Source organism: Euleptes europaea, chromosome 1 (genome assembly GCF_029931775.1).
Source record: "Euleptes europaea isolate rEulEur1 chromosome 1, rEulEur1.hap1, whole genome shotgun sequence".
In the NCBI taxonomy this organism is placed as follows: Eukaryota; Metazoa; Chordata; class Lepidosauria; order Squamata; family Sphaerodactylidae; genus Euleptes; species Euleptes europaea.
In genome coordinates, this window is record NC_079312.1 from 113,642,852 (window position 1) to 113,662,851 (window position 20,000).

The following is a 20,000-nucleotide window of genomic DNA, read 5'->3' on the forward strand; positions in this document are numbered from 1 at the left end:
CTCCTCTGCAGCACATGAACGACAACTGTGCATTTGCCAGCCTTTCGGACTTTTTAATCCCTGGGAAAGGAACTCTAAACTGATTCATGGGGCTCAGGGGGCTGAGTTGCTGGTCCTTTTTCTTTACACTACAGCACAGGTGGTTTGCTGCTGATGAATCCAATTTACTTAAAAATGCGTGGGGGGGTAGGGTTGCCAGGTCCCCCTTTGCCACCGGTGGGAGGGTTTTGGGGTGGAGCCTGAGGAGGGTGGGGTTTGGGGAGGGATTTTGATGCCATAGAGACCAATTGCCAAAGTGGCCATTTTCTCCAGGTGAACTGATCTCTATTGGCTGGAGCAGGAGATCTCCAGCTAGTACCTGGAAGTTGGCAACCCTTGTGTGTGTGTGTGTGTGTGTGTGTGTGTGTGTGTGTGTGTGTGTGTGTGTGTGTGTGTGTGTGTGAGGGGTGCGATTTAAGAAATTTGGATGTCCTGATACGGAATGTTGTTGGGAAAACAGGGTATCATTTTCCCTGTGGGTATGGATTTCTGATCTAGATCACAGCTAGGGGAATGGGCTGACTCAGGGTGTTTGGAAACAGGGTACAAGACTTTTCACCCCTAGGTTAGTTCAGATGGATTGCAGTTGGTGGATCGGAAGGGGGAGCAGATGCATTGGTGCTTTCCATTGAGGGGACACCGGCAACAAACGTGATTCTGCCTGATAGTTCCTGTAAATGTGTCTTTGCCCCTTCTCCTCTCCCCCTCCCCCACGGCTCATCCACACCGCGCATGGTGACAGCATACAGCTGGGGATCGTTGTGGGTGGATGGTTGGCTGGATCCTCCATGAATCACTGCCATTTGCCCACAGCGTTGGAAGGATACGCTGCTGCCTCCCGCTCAGAATGGCACATCCTGTATTGACGCCCAGGGAAGGGTTAATTCAAGTCGGGCTGCACTCCAAGGCCTGGGAGCTGCTCCCCACACCCCATCCCTGCAGCTCCGCTCCCTTTCCCAGCAGCTGTGCTACACCAAGCCCAGGAAAGGGAGGGGAGCTGGGGGTGTTCTCGGATATCAAGCCCCAGATTGGCACCAGGCCTGCCCCCTGCAGTGAGAAAATCTCGAAGGGGCTAGACTACATGCCTTAGAGCAGGGCTATCGAAAGTGCCATAGACTACTACAGCTAGGGTTGCCAACATCCAGGTACTAGCTGGAGATCTCCTGCTATTACAACTGATCTCCAGCCAATAGAGATCAGTTCACCTGGAGAAAATAGCCGCTTTGGCCATTGGAGTCTATGGCATTGAAGTCCCTCCCCTCCCCAAACCCCACCCTCCTCAGGCTCTGCCCAAAAACCTTCCACTGGTGGCAAAGAGGGACCTGGCAACCCTAACTAGGAGGAGGAGGAGTAAGAAGAAGGAGAGTTGGTTTTTATATGCTGGCTTTCTCTACCACTTAAGGGAGAATCAAACCGGCTTACAATCACCTTCCCCTCCCCACAACAGACACCCTGTGAGGTAGGTGGGGCTGAGAGAGCTGTGACTAGCCCAAGATCACCTAGCTGGATTCAAGCATAGGAGTGGGGAAACAAATCCAGTCCACCAGATTCGCCTTCGCTGCTCACGTGGAGGAGTGGGGAATTCTCCAGATCAGAGTCCACTGTTCCAAACCACCACTCTTAACCACTACACCATGCTAGCAATGACGCTAGACTGTCTAGGCCACATCATATGCAGGGCAAAGGTTATTGACAGAAGGAAAGATACTGGGGGGCGGGGCTCACTCTAAGCTTATCACATCTACATTTTTGATCCTGGGTGTAGGTACAGGAGCATGAGGATCTTGTCTGGCACAATATTTGCGAGGCTGGCTGAACTCAATGCCCCCTAAAGTGCCTTGCCCTGCCCCCTCCTGCCGTTCCATCTAAGGATGCTCTTTCCATCCTATGACAGGAAGTTCATTGTTGAGGCCCTGGGAGCAGCCAGACAACACAGGAAGCAGCTGCTACCATGGCAATGACTTGTGACATAAGCAAACCTTGCACCACAATGGGTGTGGGGATGTGTCCCAATTCACAGTCTTCTCTTTTTGCTGCCATGGGAACAGGAATTTGTGCGAGCTGGGCTGTTCTCTCCAGTCTCCTCCCATGGCAAGTCCTGACTGCTTCCCCTCACACTCCACAGCAAGGGGTGAAGTAAACAAGGTCACTGGGTTTGCACCCTTCATCTGTAGGGAAGCCCTAGATGCACTGAGCAAGTCCGCCACAGCCAAACAACCCTCCCCAGAAGACACACACACTCATACATAGGGTTGCCAACCTCTAGGTGGTGGCTGGAGACCTCCCACTATTACAACTGATCCCCAGCCAATCGAGATCAGCTCCCCTGGAGAAAATGGCCGCTTTGGCAATTGGACTTTATGGCATTGAAGTCCCTCCCCTCTCCAAACTCCACCCTCCTCAGGCTCCGCCCCCACAATCTCCAGGTATTTTCCAACCCGGACCTGGCAACCCTAGTCATACAACATAAGTGATACCAGAGGTCCCATAAACCATGACTATGTGTAAAAATCATGATGTGATGTCATCCCATGGGTCAGTAATGGCCCGGTGCTTCCACAAGGGACTACCTTGCCACTGAAAAGGGATTAAGTCACATGTTATATAGGGTTGCCAGCCTCCAGGTGGTGACTGGAGATCTCCCGCTATTACAACTGATCTCCAGGTGACAGAGATCATTTAACCTGGAGAAAATGGCCGCTTTGGAAGGTGGACTCTATGGCATTATATCCCATTGAAGTTCCTACCCTCCCCAAACCCTGCCCTCTTCAGGCTCCACCCCCCCCCCAAATCTCCAGGTCATTCCCAACCCGGAGCTGGCAACCCTGTATACCAAGCTCACTGTCTCTGTCATATATATGCTTCGTATATACATACACACGCAACCCTGCCTGCATTCACAGGCTGGCCCTAAATACAAATGTGCACATTAAGTTGCAGCTTGCAGCGCTCATACAAAACACACCGCCTGAATTACAGAACACTGTTAACACAAGCCCCCTATGCGTTCCACGAGACCCATCCATAGTGTACAGAGAAAGAGAGAGGGAAGTGTTAGGCTGAGCTATTCTGTGTGTGTGTGTGCGCGCGTGTGTGCCTCCCTCCCCACTGCTATCTGGAATAGTGCCTGGTGGTGGCTGCGGTCAAAGAGGGAGGGGAGTTTGCCTCACCCAGGGTGTGAGTCACAGAGAGCAGACTTCCCTTCCCAGCAGGGCCATGGGCCCAGCCACTTGCCTGCCGGGAAAGGCTCAGCATGCTAGTTGGGGTCAGACCCGTGGCTGTTCTGAAGTGGCCACTGGGACGAGTGGGAGAGGGGTCTCTTGTGAGAACAGCTGTTCGGCTACAAGGGGGGGGAGGGAGCTAGGGGGGAGAGAGAGAGAGTTTGATTCTTCTCCATACACTCTGTCTTTTTTTGACAGTCTTGAGTGCATAATGCGGCTTCTCTCCCCTGTAACTGCCTTAGCTATCAATGCTTCCCCTCCCCTCCCTCCTTGCTTCATGGCGGCCCAACATATCTGAAGCAGCAAAAAGGAAAGACTGCCCCCACCAAGCAGGAAAGCTTCTTGTGTGCATAAGAACAGCCCTGCTGGATCAGAGCAAGGCCCATCAAGTCCAGCAGTCTGTTCACACAGTGGCCAACCAGGTGCCTCTAGGAAGCCACAAACAAGATGAGTGCGGCAGCACCATCCTGCCTGTGTCCCACCGCACCCAAAATAATTGGCATGCTCCTCTGATACTAGAGAGAATAGGTATGCAGCACGACTAGTATCCATTCTAACCAATAGCCATGCATACCCCTTTCCTCCAGGAATATGTCCACTCCCCTCTTAAAGCCCTCCAAGCTAGCAGCCATCACCACATCCTGGGGCAGGGAGTTCCACAATTTAACTATGTGTTGTGTGAAAAAATACTTCCTTTCATCTGTTTTGAATCTCTCACCCTCCAGCTTTAGCAGATGACCCCATGTTCTAGTATTACGGGAAAGGGAGAAAAACCTCTCCCTGTCCACTCTCTCCAAACCATGCATAATTTTATAGACCTCTATCATGTCTCCCCTTAGCTGCCTTCTTTCCAAGCTAAACAGCCCTAAGCATCTTAACCGCTCCCCATAGGACAGTTGCTCTAGTCCCCTAATCATTTTGGTTGCTCTTTTCTGCAGAGCTTTTCTCAAGCTCTGTAATATCCTTTTTTAGGTGTGGTGACCAGAACTGTACACAGTATTCCAAGTGTGGTCTCACCATAGATTTGTACAAGGGCACTATGATATCAGCAGTTTTATTCTCTATTCCTCGTCTAATTATGGCCAGCATGGAATTTGCCTTTTTTACAGCAGCCGCACACTGGGTTGACATCTTCATTGAGTTATCCACTACCACCCCAAGATCCCTTTCTTGGTCTGTCGCTGCCAGCACTGATCCCATCAGTGTATATGTGAAGTTGGGATTTTTTGCCCCAATATGCATCACTTTACACTTACTCACATCGAATCTCATTTGCCATTTTAATGCCCATTCTTCCAGTATGTAGAGATCCTTCTGGAGCTCTTCAGTCTGATTTTGTTTTAACCACCCTAAATAATTTGGTGTCATCTGCAAACCTGGCTACTTCACTGTTTAACCCCAACTCCAGGTCATTGATTAACAGGTTGAAAAGCACCAGTCCCAACACAGATCCCTGAGGCACCCCACTGCTCACATCCCGCCATTGGGAGAACTGACCATTGATTCCTACTCTCTGCTTGAAATGAGTGCAACTTACTGGGCTGTCCTTGTTTAAGGTAAAGGAAAGTGGCCAGTCCTTCAGCCCCCTGTGTTCAACCCCTCTCCCGCCTTCACCTGCTAACTATAGGATGATTTATTTCTTACGTGTTTAGTACATCTTTATCTCGCCCTTCTTCCAAGGAGCTCTGGGTGATTTACATTGTGCTCCCCTTCTCCAGCTTACCCTCACAACAAACTTGTGAGGTAGGATAGGCTGCAGATAAGAACAAGAGTGGCCCAAGTGAGCTTTGTGGCCGAGTAAGGATTTGAACCTGTGTCTCCTAGATCCTAGTCCAACACTCTAACCAAGGTAGGGTTGCCAACCTCCAGGTACTAGCTGGAGATCTGCTATTACAACTGATCTCCAGCTGATAGAGATCGGTTCACCTGGAGAAAAAGGCCGCTTTGGCAATTGGACTCTGTGGCATTGACGTCCCTTCCCTCCCCAAACCCTGCCCTCATCAGACTCCGCCCCCAAAACCTCCCGCCGGTGGTGAAGAGGGACCTGGCAAGCCTAAACCAAGGGGATGCATTGTTATTCTCAACCTACACAGAGGCACCATTAGTTTAGAAATGGGAAATGACTTGCTGGTGCTTTTATACAGGTAAGCATCCACATGCACATCTACACAGAGCTGTACCTTGTGCGTTTTTCTACATCTAACCCTGTGTGGTTCCCCTGCCCTTTATATCTCACAGCTTCTTATTCTGACCTTTAGGACTGTCCCAGCTAGACTCTGTCTCTCATTGTCAGTTGGGAAACCCCAGACCAAAAGCAGGCCTAGCTAAGAAGAACTCATTTCATTGTCTCCTAGGGCAGCTGCTTCTTAAGCCACCCACCGATGTAACTCAGAATCCCCCTTTCTCACAACCCCTTAGGATCTATTTCTTCACATCTCTCGCTTTCCTCCCTCTCGAAGCGCTACAACATTCCTCGCCACGAAACGTGCTCTGGATCTCTCTGATCTTCTGGACGCTAGCGCCTAGCTGCGTCCCTCCCTGGACCAGGCTGTAATTAGTAGCTATTAAAGGTCATTAACTAACTGGGAGTTAATGACCAGGTAGGAACAAGTTGGCCCTAGCAATGGGGTGTTGGCTTCTCTACCAGCCTGTTTACAGCTTTGCCAGCTGCTGGGATACCACCACTAAGCACAGACCTGGTGGAAGAGATGCTGCTTGGGAGGAAGGGTGGGAGGGAGGGACATGTCAATGGGCCCTGCAAGGTAGAGGAAGTCAGGGCTGTTCCGGTCTTCTGGGGCACCATTAGTGAGCATCGAGTGGATTATGAGGACTCTTGCAGCGACGTCTCCAGTTAAAGTCAGCACTCACTCCGACACCCTAATGCGGCACCGGAGAGTACAGTACTCCGCTCGTCAAATGTCACATAACCCCAAGGCCCTAAATATGTATATCAGTTAAACATGTTTGGCGAGAGCTGGGGCATGAACTCCGGAGTCCTGGCTCATTGCCAGCCTGACTATTTCCGCTCTTCCTGATCCTCAAAATTCCCCACTTGCTCTTCATGGGATTAATCACTTCCTGCTCCAGACTTGGGTGTTGTTGCTTACTGCGGGACTGGGTAACACACCTCGCTTTAGAGGCAACGGCAAGCCAGCGCTAGATGATTATGTTGTGTAACATGATGTAGCCAGCCCCCAATTTCTGGTGTCCACACTCCCACACACAAGCGATTACATTTGCCCCGAGACAAAGAAAGTCTGGAGTAACCACGTGGTGACAATCAAAGACTGGTTTCATGACCTCTGACTCCAATTCCTAAGGATTCTGCCTTCCCTCTTGTTCCTCCCGTTTGCTTTTCTGTGAAATCATCTGTTTTTAACTGTGGGCGGCTTCTCCAACGAGGACGTGTTTAAAGCCGAACAGCTGCCAAGGGACTGCACGCCAGAGACAGGGTGTGTGTTATGTGCACAGAAAGTGCGGGTATATGCGTGTGGTTTGCGATAGTATGAACTGTCTATGTGCAGAGGATACTTGGGGATCTGTAGTTATGTACTAGAGCCAGTAGTTATGTACTATGGCACTGTATGAAGCATGGTGTGGCTTTATGCTTGGTGTGAAGAGCGTGTTTGATTGAAAAGGATGTTGGCATGTTTTGCTTGTATTGTGCAAACGAGTACAGAGCAGATCACAAGCGACTGATGTACAACGCAAAAGCTATTTGAAAAGCATTTGTGTATTTGTACAGAGTGCTGTTAAAGATGTCATGAGCTAGTAACTTTTCTATATTTACTGTAAAGCTTAATAAGGTGTCCTCGTTCTGTGACCACTAGGAAACTTCTATCAGAACTTACCGTTCCAGACACTCTTATCTGTGGACCTGTGTAGATTTCCCTGTGGACATAAAAACCTAGGTACCAAGACTAGCCTGACCAATTAAGTGTATTACAGAGGGGTCTGGGTGGGGAGAGGGAAATCTTCCATCTTTTAAAAATGGCCATAAGAAATATGGCAGCTAAAAAATATACACTGTGCATAAAGAATTGCCAGATGGCAGTTCTGCTGGCATGCTTCCAACCATGCAGCTTCTCCGATGGACATGCTGTTCTATCAGAGGAAGAAGGGGCAGCAACTTCTGCCTGTCCCCCCGCCCCCACTACAGATCCTCCCTTTGCCCCTTATGTTGTTCCTAAGAGTCTGCTAACTCCCAGGAACAAAATTTCAGGGTCTGTTGTGGGCTACAGCAGGAGGGGGAAGTAGGAAGATCCCACTCCATGAAGCCCGAGGATGGTTGGGCGCAGGGCCACTGTGATGACATGACTAAGATGTCGAAAAGCTGAGAGATGGGACTGAAGTCTGTCAGCAGCACTGCTGGAAGCACAAGGAATGGGATTAAGGGGCTGTCCTGGGAAGATGATCACCTCAGAATTTATGAACACTTTTTCTGAGCGCTCAAAGCACTTCACGCATGTTATCTTGGCAATCGCAACAACAACAACCAGTGTTCTTCTCATCAATCATCCCTGTAATGCGGACAGGATGCCAAGAGAGAATCCCGGCTTGCCTACGGTGACCTGGTGAGTTCAGGGCTGAGACGGGAATGTAACCACAGAGTCTCTGTTCGCACTCTTAGCCAACTCATAGAGACAGGGTGGGGAAAAGTAGGAGAGGTCAGAACTGAACCCCAATTACAAGCCAATGGAAACAGATGGACAAAACCAGCCAATATTCCTCTGCTGCGGCTCTGGAACTATAAACGGTGAAGAAGAACTGACCTACTAGCATTCTAAGGGTTAATACTAGACCATCCCAGGAAGGGAAGCTGGGAGCAGACGGTGTCTGAGTTGCTCCTGAGTCACAGAGACCGATAACACATTTCCATCCAAGGCGGCCAAAATAACCCGGCTGGGAACTTTCCCACATGGAGTTTGTTTTCCATCTCAGCGGTTGTATGGGGCAGGGGACGCGAGAGAAGAAAACACAAGGCTCTTCTGTTGAGACACACGTTTGTAGCTAAAGCGCTAGTGGGGCACAGTGGAGTGTCGGGCTTGGATGTGAGAAGCAAAAGCTCTAAACCCCAGTTAGTTTGTGGACTGCACTGAATGGCCTTGGACAAGCCCCTGTCTCTCAGCCTTCACTACCTCCTAGGGTTGTTTTGAGGGTAAACGCTACACTGAGCACACTGGAGAGAAGATGACTTACAAATAAAAAGATCACATGTCTTGTAAGAACAAAATATTGGGGGGGGGGTAGCAGCAGGCCAGCCGCTGCATGGTAACGTAACCAAGCTCACCTGAATTTGGCACCAGTGAACTCACATCATAAATAGCTAAAAAGAGCTTTATTAGAGAAAATCAGGAAAAGATAGTAAAACAAGGCATACAGTTTGGTGACGACAGGATGCATAGAAAACAACAAAGCTAACTTGCTGACTACTTACAAAAGTCTTAACACAGCATAGTTAGTTCTTGAGGCATAACGTTTCCAGAGCTTAATACAAGTGTCTTTCTGGCAGAGAGGGGGGGAGAAAGGGAAGATACTATTCTTTGCACTAGCTACTCTTATGGACAAGGCTGGCCCTTGCCTGCTGATTATGGTTGCCAACCTCCAGGGAAAAGCTAGAGATCACCTGCTATTACAACTGATCTCCAGCCAATAGAGATAAGTTCACCTGGAGAAAATGGCTGCTTTGGCAATTGGACTCTATGGCACTGAAGTCCCTCCCCTCCCCAAACCCCACCATCCTCAGGCTCCACCCCAAAAACCTCCCACCGGTGACGAAGAGGGAACTGGCAACCCTACTGCTGACCCCCCTCAACCAATCATAGGGTTCTCTTCATGGAAGCTTCCAGGGAATGAGCGAACTGCCCCCACCCCCAGTGAAATTCTCAGCTGAAGTGCATGTTCCAATTCAGCCATCCTGGGAAGATGTCCCTGAGCGAGACTGCTACGGGGGAGTGCACTCGGCACCTGCCAGAGGCAGAAACTAGTTCAGGATGGAAAATTCCTCCAAGATGGAGACTGTCTTGACAGGGGGATTCCCAGCAACCAGCACAAACTTAAAATGTTAAAACCAAAGCCCAGCTGCTTGCAAGTCTATCTGGACCCATTCTCTGCTTATTAAAGGTAAAGGTAGTCAGTCTCCTGTGCAAGCACGGGGTCATTCCTGATCCATGGGGTGACGTCACATCACAACCTTTACTAGGCAGACTGTGTTTACAGGGTGGCTTGCCACTGCCTTCCTCAGTCATCTACACTTTACTCCCAGTAAGCTGGGTACTCATTTTACCGACCTCGGAAGGATGGAAGGCTGAGTCAACGGAAAGCTTCTATTTAGTGCTTGGATGGGAGACCACCAAGGAAGACCAGGTTTGCTACCCAGAGGCATGCAACGACAAACCCCCTCTGTTTGTCTCCTTTGAAAACTATGGAGTAGCCATAAATCGGTTGCAACGGACAGCACTTTCCATCGCCAACCAAGTTCTGGATTGGCTGTTGTTGAGGCGTACGCGTCCGTGGGCTGGAACACGTCTGGCCCCTGGTGGGAGTTCATAGGCCTGCAGCACCTGGAGTTTAAATATTCGCTCCCATCCTGCATTCCCTATACTTTATTGTTATTTTAATTCCTTCTCCAAGAAACAGGCAAGGATTGTTAAAACAGTACAAAGAGACTCTTAACCATATCGGTAATACGTGGAGGCAGAGCCATTCAATCAGGGCAGGTCAAAGGTTGGTTTTAATTAGTGGTGGTGGTGGAAAGCGCTGTCGTCGCAACTTATCGTGCCTTCACAGGGTTTTCAAGGCAAGAGGTGGTTTGCCATTGCCTGCCTCTGCGTAGAGGACCCTGATATTCCTTGGAGGTCTCCCATCCAAATACTTGCCAGGGTCAAGACTGAGAGTGTGTGACTGGCCCAAGGTCACCCAGCAAGTTTCCATGGCAGAGTGGGGATTCAAATCTGGGTTTCCCAGTCCCTAGTCTGACACCTTAACCACTTCACCACTAGCTGGCTAAACTATGCTTAGCTTCCCAGATCTGACGAGATCGAGGTAGCCTGGGACATCCGAGATCAGTTTAATGAGTATAATTCACGGTGGGTCGCCGTGTTAGTCTGTCTGCAGTAGTAGAAAAGGGCAAGAGTCCAGTAGCACCTTAAAGACTAACAAGAATATTTTCTGGTAGGGTATGAGCTTTCGTGAGCCACAGCTCACTTCTTCAGATAGTATCTGAAGAATAGTATCTGTATTCTTCAGATAGTATCTGAAGAAGTGAGCTGTGGCTCACGAAAGCTCATACCCTACCAGAAAATATTCTTGTTAGTCTTTAAGGTGCTACTGGACTCTTGCCCTTTTCGACTACAGTTTAATGAGTGCTGGCGTTAAACCCTGAGTCTGAAATAAATGCTTTAAAATCAAAGTTCCTCTGAGCATGTGCAAAGTGAATTTGCACTTAACACCCATGCTCTCTTAGGACTAGGGAGAAAGGCGGAAGATATGCCTCTGAAGGTTTTTTTGTTTTGTTTTTTTAAAGGAAAAGGTTGAGCACTGGGTACAAGCGACCCATCCGACAGCAGATCCCCTCACCCTACGCAGGAATGAAAGCACGCCTTCCTCCGTATTTTGTTTCCTCCTAGAGCGTCTCCGCTGTGACGGGCGGGGCTCTCCCTGGGGGCGGTGGTTGTTGTTTTTCCGCCCGGGCTACAAATGGCGTCGAGCGAGCAGTGACGTCACACAGCGTGCGTGAGGGCCGTTCGGGACCGCTAGGGGGCGTGGCGTGGGGGAGCGTAGGCGCGGCTCTGGCGGCGGCGGCGGAGCCATGAGCGAGACCGGCCCGGCGGAGCGATGCGGGGCGCTCATTACTTGGGTAAGGGGTCGGCCAGGCCGGCACGGGGGGAGCCGGGCTCGCAGGCGGCAGGAGAGGCTTTGCCCGGGGGGAGCCGGCACGGCGCGCCGCCACCCCCCCCACCCCCCCGACCCCTTGCTATCCACGTCGTGTTTTCACAGGTGACTCCCATGTTGTCGCCAGCACCTGTCCTCCCGAATGGAGGTACCCTTAATCCGGATACCAAGCCCAGGTGTCCCCTCCTCGCTTTGAAACGCGTACACAAGGCTGCACTTCAAACAACAACGATTATTATTCACAGCGAGTCGCCTTGTTAGTCTGTCTGCAGTAGTAGAAAAGGGCCAGAGTCCAGCAGCACCTTCAAGACTAGCAAAAATATTTTCTGGTAATAATATACCTGTATCTGAAGAAGTGAGCTGTGGCTCCCGAAAGCTCACACCCTACCAGAAAATATTTTTGTTAGTCTTTAAGGTGCTACTGGACTCTGGCCCTATTCTACTACAACAATTATTATTATTATGCTGAAATAGCTGCCACCTTTTATTTCTTGAAATAAACCCTGCCTGAACGTGTTGCTTTTACCTCCCTAGCTTCAGAGCACTAAAAACCTGGTTAAAGTGTGCGAAGGCACAACTGATCTGGGTCTCTGGAACTCTTTCCCCACAATAGACCTCTGTCCTCTCCATTGCATCCCTCCCCGCCGCCTCTATTCTGTGCTTTAGTCGTCAGAGCCCCTTAAAAGTCTCTGTGTTGCAAATCTGCTTTCAAGCCTCAGTCTATTTTGGTAGGTGCCTCTTGCGACGTCACTGTTATGCGTTCACCGTCATCTGTAATTTCCTAGCTGTGGGGATGATCTTGTTTTAGTTTCTCCCCCTGTCCTGCCTTAGCCTTCTTTCTTTCAGATGAGCGTCACAAGCCTTCTGTTACCTGTCATGATCGAGCTTGATGTATTCTGAAGGGTTTTATTTCCTCGGCCCCAACCAACCCTTTAAAAGAATCTTGTTCCACCTGCTTTGCAATCCCCAACACAAATATGGTTCCCTGAAGGATTTCTGATTGAACGGGATCTTACTTTTTCTTAGCTGCCCTCTCTTCTTCCTTTGGACAATGAAATTAATGCTTCATCTGGTCAAACTTCCCATTGGGTAATGGCATTTAAGGCGGGGGGAGGTTTAAGTTAGGCTGCCTTAAAAATCTGCAGGACTTAATTACAGATATAAAGTTATAGTCATCATGAGAACAGGATTCCTTCTCTTATCTTTGGGATTTTTGTAACTATTTCCAGTTTTTAGACTGCATCCAGGCATTGGAGACAAACCAGATTGTGGGTATGAATATGGTCAATTGTTGAGCTTGTGGGGGAGGGGGGAACCCCGCCCCACTCCCCTCGCATGGCTGTTCATCTTAGTTCTAACGTCTGAATGCAGATGCCTTTTATACACCGATGTTTAATCCTGGCTACTGGGAAAGGAATAAGCCTCAGTGAAGGTGCCTGCATTTGGATATTAGCTGAAAACTTCAATCTTGGCGCACTGTGTCAGAGAGGAATACGTGGGCCTGTCAGTTAACCCAGAGTTGTGTTTACAAGATGAACAAACTCTGGATTGTTTGTGACATCTGAATTCAGCCATTAAGCCTGGCATGATTTGTAATGACCTGGTGCTTGCACAGGGGACTACCTTTACCTTTAATTTGTGTAAACATTCTAGGAGGCAAGATTGCATACCAAAGGTCATCTTAGTTATTAGGCTGGGGCCAGGTATCATCCCTGAAGGGTTTCTTATGAATGCAGAAACAAAATTTTATATTTAGTGTTGCTTTTTGTTTAATGCTTCAGGAATTGCTAGAGATTCTATCAATAGTGAAAAGTGAAAGTAGGACATTTTGAGTGCTTTGATATTTGGGTAAAGGTAGTCCCCTGTGCAAGCACCGGGTCATTACTGACCCATGGGGTCACGTCACATCCCGATGTTTCCTAGGCAGACTATGTTTACAGGATGGTTTGCCATTGCCTTCCCCAGTCATCTTCCCTTTACCCCCAGCAAGCTGGGTTCTCATTTTACCGACCTCGGAAGGATGGCTGAGTCAACCTTGAGCCGGCTACCTGAAACTGACTTCCGTTGGAATTGAACTCAGGTTGTGAGCAGAGCTTTTGACTGCAGTATTGCAGCTTACCACTCTGCGCCACAGGGTGCATATCTGGACAGCAATGTTATCAGGCTGTGGTGGGGGACTGTTGTCAAGCTGCTCATCTCAGTGATAAAATATGTCGTGGATCACTGCTTCTTTTTAATTTTAAACACAAACATTTTAACTGATATCTGAAGAAATATACGGTCTTCCCCTTAATTAACACAAGCCCTGAAAGACAAACATCTCTTAAATTAAAAAGTAGAAAAGAGAAAGAGTCCAGCAGCACCTTAAAGACTAGCAACATTTTTGGCAGGGTATGAGCTTTCGTGAGCCACTGCTCACAGATCTGAAGAAGTGAGCTGTGGCACATGAAAGCTCATGCCCTGCCAGAAATGTTGTTAGTCTTTAAGGTGCTACTGGACACTTGCTATTTTCTACTGCTGGTGACAGACTAACATGGCTACCCATCATGATCTATCTTAAATTTTAAAAAATTGAATAAGTTTATGTTCAGCTTTCAAAACAAAGGGAAATGATGATTATTCTGCCAGATGGCAAAGCTTTGGTTTTAGTTTGTGAATATTTCTTTGCATCAGAAGTGAATTTATGTTCGGTTGTTGGTTTTGTATCCTATTAGCAAAGTGTAACAGGGTTTGAGAGTAGTCTCATAGTATTGTTTTGTCCATTGAGTTAATCCATATCTGTTGACCGCTGTATCTGCCCTGTGCCTCAGGTGTCATAGTTAATCTTCTGTACTGTCTTAGTGTTCAGCATATGAGGACAGAAAATGGATAATTGCTGGAACATCAGTTGTTCACAGAATGCTTTTTTTCTTATAAAGTTAGAGCAAACTGAACACTTATTTAAATTGGTTTTCTATGCTTCATTATTGCCACATTTATTTTCTAGTTTGTATTGTTTTACATACTTGCTTAATAGCATTTACATTTTTTTACTGGAAAACTGACATCAAACTATCTAGGTCAGCATTCACACATGCCTGGCTTCTTAGAAACTGCTGCCATTGGAGTGATTTCCCCCTCGTCCGTTTGCTCTTATGCAGAGTTTCCCCTTCTGTTCTTTTTTTTACTAGTAATAGCAAGGTGAAAAATGTTGCTGGTTCTTCTCTCCCCCCCCCCACCCTTTTATCATGTGTTGGTTGCCAAAGACACCAACTGCTCAGCCCAGCGCAGAAAACAGGGTTGCTAGATTCAGTATGAGACAGCTGTGTAGAAAAATGAATGTCAGCACGAGCATCTTTTCCCAGCAGAGCACTGAGAAGAAAAGTGCTGCCTGTCAAACTTGTTTCTTTGTACAGGTATTAAAGATACAGAGCCCCACACCAAACCGAGCAGTTCTAACTGGAGTTGAAAGCTCAGTTTGTTCTTCATCCCATGTGACTAGAACTGCAAATGCTCTTGGATTATCCCTGCTAATGGGGTGTGGGGGGAAGCAGGATTTTTCATTTATTAGTGACTTGGATAACAAAGCAATTGTGAGCTGCAGACTGGTTGATAACGCCACCCTTCTCTGAGCAAGAAGGCTGTGGATTCCTACAATAAGGACCAGGTATCTTGTGTCGAGCCCTGACCTGGATGGCCCAGGCTAGCCTGATCTCGGAAGCTAAGCAGGATCAGCCCTGGTTAGAATTTGGATGGGAGACCACCAAGGAATACCAGGGTTGCTGTGCAGAGGAAGGCACTGGCAAACCACCTCTGCTAGTCTCTTGCCATGAAAACCCCAAAAAGGGGTCGCCATAAGTCGGCTGCGACTTGACGGCACTTTACACACACACATCTTGTGTCGGGCTCGTGTGAGAACGACTAGAGCCTGCTCGAACTTATTCTGCAAGGAAGGTGGCTGCTGGTGTGCTTTGCTGTTATTAGCCCGATTAAGGCGCCAGGTCACTCATTTTAGGATACATTCACCTGGCAGGAGTCAGGTGTTGAGACCTGAGGCTTCAGTAGGCCTGTTGATGCTTGTGTGAGGCAGTGAGGCAGCAAGCTGTTTTCCAGTATAAAGACAGACAATGGGAATCCATTGAAATTATACATCATTGGAGACAGTAAATAGGGATCAGGCACTTGCTATTCCCCAAAGCCTTAAGCTTCCTTCAAATATTGACATGCTGATTCCAGGGAATAAGGCAAGTGATACGCACAAGGTTCTGAGAGCCAGTGTGGTATAGTGGTGAAAGTGTTGCGCTAGAATCTTGGAGACTCGGGTTTGAATCCCCACCCGTGCCGGGGAAACTTGCTGGGTGACCTTAGGCCAGTCACACACTCTCAGCCTAGCCTACCTCACAGCGCTGTTGTGAGAGTACAACGCAGGAGAGAATGATGTCAGCCGCCTTGGGTCACCATTGGGGAGAAAGTCAGAGTATAAGTGAAGTAACTAAATAACTTCAGAGTGCTGACTTATGTAGTCTAACAGAAATCAATCCAAATAAAGATTTTGCCGCTGGCTTGCCTAATGTGTGTTGAAAGTTATGAGAACTGGGAAATCACCTGACAGCATTTAATAAAGAGCAGGTTCCCAACAATTCAAGGAAAGGAGGTTTCTCTTCTTGTAGGTACGGTAATCTCTGGAATGAATTGGCTATGGTGATAACAATGGGAACTGGCCTCCAAAATAGGCATGTTCAAGTGATGGCCCACAAAACTATCGTATGATTTGCATTTATTAAGTACTGCTAAGTGAATACAGCCCTGACCTGGATGGCCCAGGCTAGCCTGATCTCGTCAGATCTCAGAAGCTAAGCAGGGTCAGCCCTGGTTAGTATTTGGATGGGAGACCACCAAGGAAGACCAGGGTTGCTGTGCAGAGGAAGGCACTGGCAAACCACCTCTGTTAGTCTCTTGCCATGAAAACCCCAAAAGGGGTCGCCATAAGTCGGCTGCGACTTGAAGGCACTTTACACACACACACACAAGTGAATACAACAAATGGTATGATTTCTGTAAAAAGCATTAATGTACAATAGACCAACTACTGGAACATATCTCAACTGTAAAGGTAGTCCCCTGTGCAAGCACCAGGTCATTTCTGACCCATGGGGTGACGTCACATCCTGACGTTTACTAGGCAGACTGTGTTTATGGGGTGGCTTGCCAGTGCCTTCCTCAGTCATCCACACTTTACCCCCGGCAAGCTGGATACTCATTTTACCGATCTCGGAGGGATGGAAGGCTGAGTCAACCTTGAGCCGGCTACCTGAGACCAACTTCCGTCGGGATTGAACTCAGGTCATGAGCAGAACTCTCAACTGTACTAGTATGTTGTTGAATTTTTATTTTCTGTTGAATTTTTATTTTCTTCTTGTTAAAAGCTAAACTTAAAACAAATAGGGTTTTTTTTTTTTAAGGCATGTTCACCTTGAAGAATAGGTTTTTCTTGAGCAATTTTACCAAGGTGGATAGGAACAGGTAGTGGTGGAGTTCTGTAACCATGGGGTGACATAATTTGGACTGAGAGCCAGCGTGGTGTAGCGGTTAAGAACGGCAGGCTCTAGTTTGGAGAATCGGGTTCGATTCCCCACTCCTCCACACGAAGCCTGCTGGGTGACTTTGGGCCTGTCACAGTTCTTTCTGAGCCCACGTGGAAGCAGATGATGGCAAACCACCTCTGAACCTCTCTTGCCTTGAAAACCCTAAGGAATCGCTATAAGTCAAATCCATTTGGATTAGATTGTGCAAAGGAGGGAAATTTGCTTATTTGCTTTTACACTCTTTTAATTTTAATTATGAGGAACTCGAAGTGTTTCCTTTAAAGTTCTCAGTAGCAACTGTAGGCACAAGATTGAATTTGGGGGGGGACGAGCTGGAGAGGGGGTCCTTTGCGCTCGTTGCAGGAGAAAGCCGAGGCTGCTCAGCATACCTGTGCAGCATTAAGGCAATGGAGCAGTCCAGACCGCTTGATCCACCCAGTCCAGAATCTCTCCTCCCCCACCAATGAATCCCCTCTTGCCATCTCTTCCTTCCCTTCGGATAGAGCGTGGCTAGCGAGACTTCACCTCTGTGCCTCTATAACCAAGTATGCCCTTGTTGCGCGTGTGACAGCTGGGCTGTTTCTGCTCAGTGATTCACTCTGCCTGTGTATCAGCCAAGCAGGCGTGTGGGAGTATTCGTGTTTGAGCTCATTGTATGTGTGGGGTGCGTGGCACTGTTTTGCTGCAGATCTATCTGTTGGCATTGACTTTCGCGTTCTCTGTGATAATCTCAAACCACGAATAGATCTTGGTAGCTAAACAATGGTCTTGAGTTCATCTGACTCTGCGAAGGATTTTCGACAGGCAGAGAACGTTCCTTTCTAATGCCAAATGTGGTGTAATTGTCTGCCCCCATTAGATGTGGGTTGTCCAGGTAAAAAAGTATGCATTGTGCGCCTCTCCCTCTCCCTCTCCCTCTCCCTCTCCCTCTCCCTCTCCCTCTCCCTCTCCCTCTCCCTCTCCCTCTCCCTCTCCCTCTCCCTCTCCCTCTCCCTCTCCCTCTCCCTCTCCCTCTCCCTCTCTCCCCCTCTCTCCCCCCCTCTCCCCCTCTCCCTCCCTCTCTCCATACATGACTACAGAGACTGGAGTTGTGCCACTCTGTAGACAGCTCTGCAGACCAGAACGATGTTGTTTTCATTTTTTAAATGTTTCCTTTTTCCCAGGTGCAGGAGTTCTTTCTCTTTGGGTGCCAATTGTGTCACTCATCAGATCAATCTCTCTTCCAGCTGCAGATATTCAATGTTCCTTCTCCATGTGCCACGGAGCAGGATTTGGCCAGCGGGGTCACCATTGGCCAGGTGCTGCACAAGATGTGAGTGTCATGGAATCTGTGGCTTTAGCATAGAATGGGCGTATCGTAAAAGGGATTTCTCGAGGGACCATCCGACAGAAACGTCCCTCTGTGCGCTCCCTAAATTTTCCCACTGTGCCTTCCTGCCTTGTACCCTGGCACAAGTTGACTGGCCGAACATGCTCTGCCAGAGATCGAGGACAGAAATAGATTGGAATCTTCTTCCTTTCTTTAGTTATAACAAGTGGTTTGTAACTGGATGGCCTGGCACAGGCTGCAGCTTGGCAGAGGGAGAGCAGTTGGCAGAGTTCCCTCTTTGCCATGGTGAATTCATGTAGGGTCAGGTGAAGGAATTCTTGGCTTGTGGGGTGGAAGTCGAGCAGAGCATGACACACGGTGGGATAGCTCTTGTATTATCAATCTGTCACCTGAAGCTCTAAATGGGAGATTTAGGCTGAGAACTTGTGGTCAACTGTTAGCGTAAGCGTCTTCAACCAGGGCACTGTGGTTTTCCTTTCCAGAGATCCCTCTTGGTTCAACGAAGCATGGCTCCTGCGGATTAAAGATGACGCTGGTGACAACTGGAGGCTGAAGGTATGAAGTTGGGGGGCAGGGCTAGGTGACATCCCGAAGACCAAGGTGCACAGCAAGCCAAATATAGCTGTGAGATAAGAGTCTCATGACCTCTGAAGGCTGTTGGTATCTTGAAAGCAAAGGTTCTCTTTGGTTTACTGGATGTTGTGACATTTTCAGATTTTCTTCCCCAGGCAGGACTCCAACGGTTTGTCGTGACTGGTGAAACAATAACAAAGGGGGGGGGGAAATAAGGTGCACATTCAAGTTAAAAACATAGGCCTCTAGCATAGGCACAATTTTCACATTCAGTGTATACAAACATGAACACCTGCGATGTACAATCTTATATTGACCAAAGTAGGATCCAAAAAAGGACCAGACGTGTTTCGGCCGAAGAAGGCCTTCCTCAGTGGTCAGTAATATAGCTATAGTTTAGCACATGTCCTGCTAATATTATTATATCATAAAGAGCAGTAAAAAATGTATAAAAGCCCTTCTAGTATAGTGAAGTTCCCTGTATGTTTATTTATTTCTTATATACTAGAACATGGCTTCCATGTCTCACCTTCTGTTGCATGTCGGGCGCTTAAGAATGTGTATACATCAAGAAGTGTAATAGGTCAAGTGTCGGGAGTGGTGGCCATCTGTGAGATTTGAAATGGGGGTGCAGTTTAGCAGGGAGGCTTGTGGGGTTCCCGCCATAAGTATAGAAGACCTCGGCTCTGTTTCTTGATAGAGTAGCTGGACTCCATCTAGTCCTTTCAGAGTAACTTTGGGTACTGCCAGTTTTTCTCTTCCCATTCCAGCATAGGACATGTTAGATTCAATCCTTTGCCATCTCAGCCGCTGCATGGCTTGTTCTGGGGGTGGGGGGGCATGGTTACACTAGGAGGAACCAGGGCAGAGGGGGGGCTATTGACACTTAGACAAACCTGTACACGTATGTGTCCTTTTCTTCCATCCTGCCTTCAGATGAGCAACCTGAAGAAAGTTCTTCAGAGTGTAGTCGAATACTCTCAGGATGTGAGTACTTTTCCTTGCTCAGGTTTCTGGCATGGGGCAGGGTGGTTGAGAATCCTTGCACTGCAGAGCAGGACATGGCGCCTCCTATGAAATTCAGTCTGTAAGTGTGCAACAGAAAAGCAGATCAGACCTGTCTCTCAAAGTCTAGATGGCCCCAAGCGATGAAAGCCTGGCAAATAAATTGGCCAAAATAACTCACCTAAAGTTCTGATTAGATACGTGTCCGCACATCCCTATATCACTCATTTGTGGCTCACTGGCAAAGAAAGTACTGCCTGTTTCCCTTGCTGTTGTCAAAGGTTTTTCTGCCTGGCTACATGGATGTGACTGACACAGTCTACTGGGCTGGGTTTAAGCCCGAGTTTAAAGCAACTTTCCGTATACTGTGCCAAC

The 20,000-nt window shown here is 48.2% G+C and overlaps 1 protein-coding gene across 1 annotated transcript in view; it reads left to right on the plus strand.

Moving 5' to 3' along the window:
• The first annotated feature begins 11,067 nt into the window (after nt 1–11,067).
• HOOK2 (hook microtubule tethering protein 2) overlaps nt 11,068–20,000 on the plus strand; it is a 31,170-nt gene continuing 22,237 nt past the window's right edge. The window contains exons 1-4 of the mRNA XM_056855344.1: nt 11,068–11,118; nt 17,944–18,029; nt 18,530–18,602; nt 19,557–19,607. Of these exons, the coding sequence (XP_056711322.1) occupies nt 11,071–11,118; nt 17,944–18,029; nt 18,530–18,602; nt 19,557–19,607 (258 nt within the window). The 5' untranslated portion in view covers nt 11,068–11,070. The remainder of the gene's footprint in view (nt 11,119–17,943; nt 18,030–18,529; nt 18,603–19,556; nt 19,608–20,000) is intronic.